Source organism: Mastomys coucha, unplaced genomic scaffold (assembly GCF_008632895.1).
Source record: "Mastomys coucha isolate ucsf_1 unplaced genomic scaffold, UCSF_Mcou_1 pScaffold21, whole genome shotgun sequence".
In the NCBI taxonomy this organism is placed as follows: domain Eukaryota; kingdom Metazoa; phylum Chordata; class Mammalia; order Rodentia; family Muridae; genus Mastomys; species Mastomys coucha.
In genome coordinates this window covers 138923410-138928710 of record NW_022196904.1, presented here as the reverse complement: position 1 = coordinate 138928710, position 5301 = coordinate 138923410, and the positions used below count along the sequence as shown (strand labels likewise).

General features: G+C 45.7%; 1 protein-coding gene and 1 long non-coding RNA gene across 2 annotated transcripts in view; one reads left to right on the top strand and one right to left on the bottom strand.

Moving 5' to 3' along the window:
• Nucleotides 1–502, bottom strand: part of Plaat5 (phospholipase A and acyltransferase 5) — a 38566-nt gene extending 38064 nt beyond the window's left edge. The window contains exon 1 of the mRNA XM_031389557.1: nucleotides 192–502. Within this exon, the coding sequence (XP_031245417.1) occupies nucleotides 192–402 (211 nt within the window). The 5' untranslated portion in view covers nucleotides 403–502. The remainder of the gene's footprint in view (nucleotides 1–191) is intronic.
• Nucleotides 56–4995, top strand: LOC116103496. Its single transcript, XR_004123487.1, has 2 exons — nucleotides 56–434; nucleotides 4764–4995. It is a non-coding gene; the product is annotated as an uncharacterized LOC116103496 (long non-coding RNA).
• The last annotated feature ends 306 nt before the right edge of the window (nucleotides 4996–5301 follow it).

Sequence of the window (5301 nt, the reverse complement as noted above, 5' to 3'; positions counted from 1 at the left end):
TCCTCTCTCCCTCTCTCTCTCCCTCTGTGTGTGTGTGTGTGCGCGCGCGCGTGTTAAATAAGAATTAGAAACGAATTAGAACTGTGTCAGTTCCTATGGGGGCTGTCTAGAGGAAAGCAACTGCTATGCCATTTCTGTCAAGGGCCAATCGCTGGAAACTTCGAAGGAGAGACCCCACTTCTGAGGCAGACCTGAGTGGGGTACAGTTGACTGTCCAGTTGTAGATTGGCTGTCACTTGACTCGGTACTTGTGGTCCTCGAGATCTGCTTGGGATGTGGCCCTGGGACCCTGGAAAGGCGGATCCCGTACTCCCCGCTGGCTGCTGGGCTCAGGCCCATCCCGCTATGGCCAGCAGGGGCGACGCGCCTGCAGAGAGGCGCGGACCAGGGCCCCGGGATCATGGGCGCCGGAGCCAGCGGGGTTAAAACCGGAGGTGAGCGAGGTGGGGCGTCGCCTCCAGGGAGCGCGGGTCAAACGGCGGCGAACACGTGGGGAGGGACGCGCGGAATGAGGGCGCGCGGGGAAGCGGGTGGGGTGAGGGTTGCTGCACCTGTGCAGGAAGCATCTGCGAGGACACTGGCGCGAAGGAAGGCGCCCCGGCAACTCAACGGAAAGGCGGGAGCTCCACGCTGGAGTTAGGTCAAGCATGAGTCACTCAAAGACGCGGTCCCAAAGTCTCAGGGGCTGCACCTGAGGCCACTGGAGAAGTCCAGAGTTACTAACAGCGAGAGCTTTGAGACCGGATTATAAAGGCTGGGAAGCACACTTCCATTTCTCCACACAGTGGAATCCAGGCAAGCCTGCACTAGCACAAGACACAAACGCTCAATATGGGAGCTGGAGTGATGGCTAGGGTTAGGAGCGCCTGTTGCTCTTGCAGAGAACTTAGATTAGGCTTCCAGCACTCACCTAGCGACTCCCAACGGTCTATAAGTCCAGTTCCAGAGAATCTGACACCCTCTTCTGGCTTCCACTAGCACTAGGCATGCACATGGTATACAGACATATGTCCACAACACATATATATACACATCAAATAAATCTTTTTGAAATTAAAGCTAAATAAATATATGTTAATACAAAGGTGGACCCTCAGAACACACCCAGTACACAAGCTCCACCGATATCCCCTGCTTTCCATCCCTCTTTGCCCTCCACCCTGAGTTCTAAGTCTAAGGTGTCCTTTGTCTTTTGCTTAGTTTTTTACCATAGGACCTCACTCTGCTGAGCAGGCAGGCCTTGAACTCCTGGGCTCAAGCGATCCTCGTTTTCAGCCTCAGCACTCCATACAAACAGTGTCTCTACCCACCCAGACTTGCCTTCTACAAAGTGATGTGAGATTTTCATTCATGTGTTTGATGTGCTTTGGTCAAATTCACTAATTCAAGTCTCTTTCCCTCACGATCACTTCACCTTAATTTCTCTCACATCCTTCGAAGTTCCCCTCAAACATTCACAGCCTTACTATTATTATGCCTGAAGTCCATGCATGAGAGCATGCATGCTACTTGTCTTTCTGAGTCTGGCTTAATTTGTTTAACTTGATCCCCCTTTCCTTCCATGTTCCTGCAAACAATGAAAAGTCATTCTTTGTGGTTGAATAAAATATTTTCTTTATTCATTGATTTCTTCTTACCTTTTAACTATTCTTTCCAAACCCCTTTGGCATACTTAATTTTTTATAAATACCTTGTTGTTGGGTTTTTTTTTTCATGATTGAAGCTTTATTTTTTAAATGATATCTGGCTTGGATATCTGTGTCCTTTCAAAATTCAGAGGGAAATCCTAACCCTAAGTAGATAAAGTAGATGAAAGACTTTGAGAACTTAGACCCCCCAAGGACAAACTCCTCATGAGCTAGAAGCCCCCTTCACCATGTAGCTATCTAGGCTTTGCCATCTAGGACCCTGAAAACAGCTCTCAGCAGACACTGAATCTGTTGGCACAGGTCCTGAAAATCCCAGCCTGGAGAACTTTGAGACATTTTTGTTATCTACAGGGTCTTTTTCTAGATGCTATTGAAAGACCCCTGGGAGACCACCCACTCAAATCTCGGGAGGACGTACACCCAAGGAATCACGAGAGACCATCTTGATGTAATTACAAGAGGTATTTTTAATTTCAAGGCGCCCTGGTTCGGCACCACACCTATCTCACGCAGGAGATAGTGGAGCCGACCACGAGGCTTGAAAGTTAGGGGTTTATATAGGGAAAAGGTCTGAGGGAACAAAGGGATCAGTGTGGTCATACATGATTGGCTAGTTCAAATATTAACTATTACGTGCAGAACAGAGTGGAAAATTCCTAAAGTTGGTGTTAATCTGAGTCAACAAAGCATCTGACCTTAAACCATATCTGAGAGGACCAGATGGTCCATTACTTAGTGTCCGCCAGGCACATCTTTGTAGGCCTGGGCCTTGGACATTTCCTCGTTTGCCTAGACATGTTTTCCTCTATGTTTATAGTTTTGTGTCTTCTTGACCTGCCAGCTCTTATGATATCTAACAACTTGCTTGCTCCTTCCCAGGCCTATGTGGGCCAGCTTGTGATAGATTCTTAGGCCCATAACTTTTCTTCCTAGTCAGCACAGGTCTAAAGCTTTAATTTTTCCTTTCACTATCATGGCTTGAATGAATGCTCCATAGGGTCAGATTGGGGAGTGTGATGGTTGATCTTGGTTGCCAACTTGACTACATCCTAAATCAGCTAAAACCAGGCAGCTAACTCACCTGTGAGGGATTTATTTTTATTTGAGGTTCCACCCTAACTGTGGAATGGACTTTCTGATAACACACGCACACACACACACACACACACACACACACACACACACACATCATGGAAGAAGGAAGCTTCTGCTTTTTGCCAACTTGCCCTTACTCTCGCTGGCGAGTTCATCTATCCTGCTGCTGCAACATTCCTTCGATAGTATTAGAACCTGATTCTTCAAGATTCCAAAAGAGACTAAAGACCAGCAGCTCTTCAGGGCTCCTTCCAGACTCCAGCACCAGATCAAGAGTGCAAAAATATCTATTCTGGAGGATTAACCGACTGCTGGATTCTTGGCCTTTCCATCATGAGACAGCCATTGTAGGACTGACTGCCCATGGTATTCATTCATTCATTCATTCACTCAATCAGTTCTGTTCCTTTAGAGATCCCTGACTAATATAGGGAGGTTTAGGATGTGCAGCCGTGCCAATGGCGGTGGGCTTTGAGAGAGGAGAACCTTGTGCCACTTCCAGTGTGTGCCCTGCTTTGTGGGCATGGTTGGGGTACAAGCTCTCCATTTCCAGCTCCTGCCTCCACATTTGCCGCTTGCTTCTATGCTTTCTCAGCATCATGAATGCTTATCCCTCTAGACTGTAAGGCCAAAGAAGACACAACTTCTGTAAGTTGCTGTGGTGTTGGTTTTTGTCATGGCAACAAACAAAAAGCAACTAATACACTGAGACAAAAGCCACTACCATTTCTTCCAGCATTTTCTATGGCGTGCTCGTGTGTAGGAGGAAAGGAGGTCCTTGTGCCATCAGATAAGTAGTAAGGAGCCTTTAATGTTAGACACTTAGAATGCATTAAGGTATCACATGTACCTTACAAAGACTTTTTTTAAATATTTATTTTATATATGCGAGTTGACTGTCACTGTCTTCAGACACACCAGATGAGGGCAGTGTCTCCTTTTATCTGGAAAAATAAACTGTGAAAGTATTAGTCATCCATGAAAACATTGATAAGATCTCTAACATATTGCTGGTGGGAATGAAATTGATATTGTCAGTTAGAGAAGGTCCTAGTTTTTTATATTAAAGTTGAACATTATATGCACCCTAGGGCATTAAGTCTCATGGACTCTCATGTATGAACATGCCAAGACACAATTCAGGTTCCTTTCCCACCTGTTCAGTCAAGGGAAGAAAAGCATATAATCAAACCTATCCGCCCAGTAGCTTTATCATGTTGTGAACACACAGTTTATAGTCTCTACAGTAATATTAGGGTGTGTAGGGGTCTCTGTAACCACCACAGGCAGCAGAGTAATGATCCTTAGGAAGCAAGACGGTAGTTCCGTTCAACACTACCGAGTAGCTAGTGTTGGTTCAAACTTTGCGAGCCTGACTCTGAGTAGTTTATTTTAGGCAAATTTAAGCACAGCACAATTTGGTAAAAACTTTCCTGGTGATAATTAGCTCAATCCTATATGTATAATAAAATAGAAAGTAAGCTAAATAAAGATTGGATATGACCACATTGAAAGTCTTTGTAAGGGCTGGAGAGATGGCTCAGTGGTTAAGAGCACTAACTGCTCTCAGAAGGGACCCAGATTTGATTCATAGCACCCACACTGGGCAGCTCACAGCTGCCAATATATCAGTTCCCGGGAATCTAATGGCCTCCTCTGGTTTTTGTGGTGTCTGCACTTGAGTAGCATACACAGCATACACTACACATAAATAAAAATAAATGAATACCACAAGAACCATGGGATGGAATGTAGTTGGTAAAACTCCTATTCATTCATGAAAACCTAACACAAGATGTGGATGACCTGTTCATCACTGGAAAGAGAAAGAATATCCTTATGTGATAATGAGAGAAATTACTATTCATATTGAGGAAAATGAAACTGGACTACCCAATTCCCACATACATAAAAATAATTCCAGCTAAGCTTAGTGGGGGTGGGCCAGCTGTTCAAGTCCTGTCCACTTGCCCTGACATTTTTCTCCTAATGTTCACACTCTCTAATTATTCCATCAAGTCTCCAGATGTTGTGAACTGACTCCCAGGTGAAGAAGAGTCCTTTTCTTGTTCTGGGTAATGGATTCCTAGGGTGTTTTGAGATCATCCAAAACCCTCCCAGAAGAGACAACTGTATGAAGACGAGGCTGGCGGCCAACCCAGAACAGAGGCCACCAACCAAACCAGACAACACTTTCATCTTGAACTTCCAGAACAGAGACAAAATAGAGTTCTGTTGTTTACACCCCCCACCCAGTCTGTTGTGTTTTGTTGTGGCAACCCAAGTAAATGAGTACACCCTCCTCCCTCCTGATTTCCCAGCAGGACTGAGTGTAGGGTGGGGGAAGGGCACCACTGGCCTTGGGGACCTAGATCTGACTACAGTGCAGGGCACTATATCCTGGCTCAACTGGTCTCTCCACCTGTGTTTATTCTCCCCACTGTGGCTAACATTTCTCCTTCTGAACACACCCAGGGTTGGATTTCCCACAGAAACACCTTCAGCTCCCCTGCTCCACCTACCCAGCAGCAGCTGAACAAACTCCTTGGCTTGACAC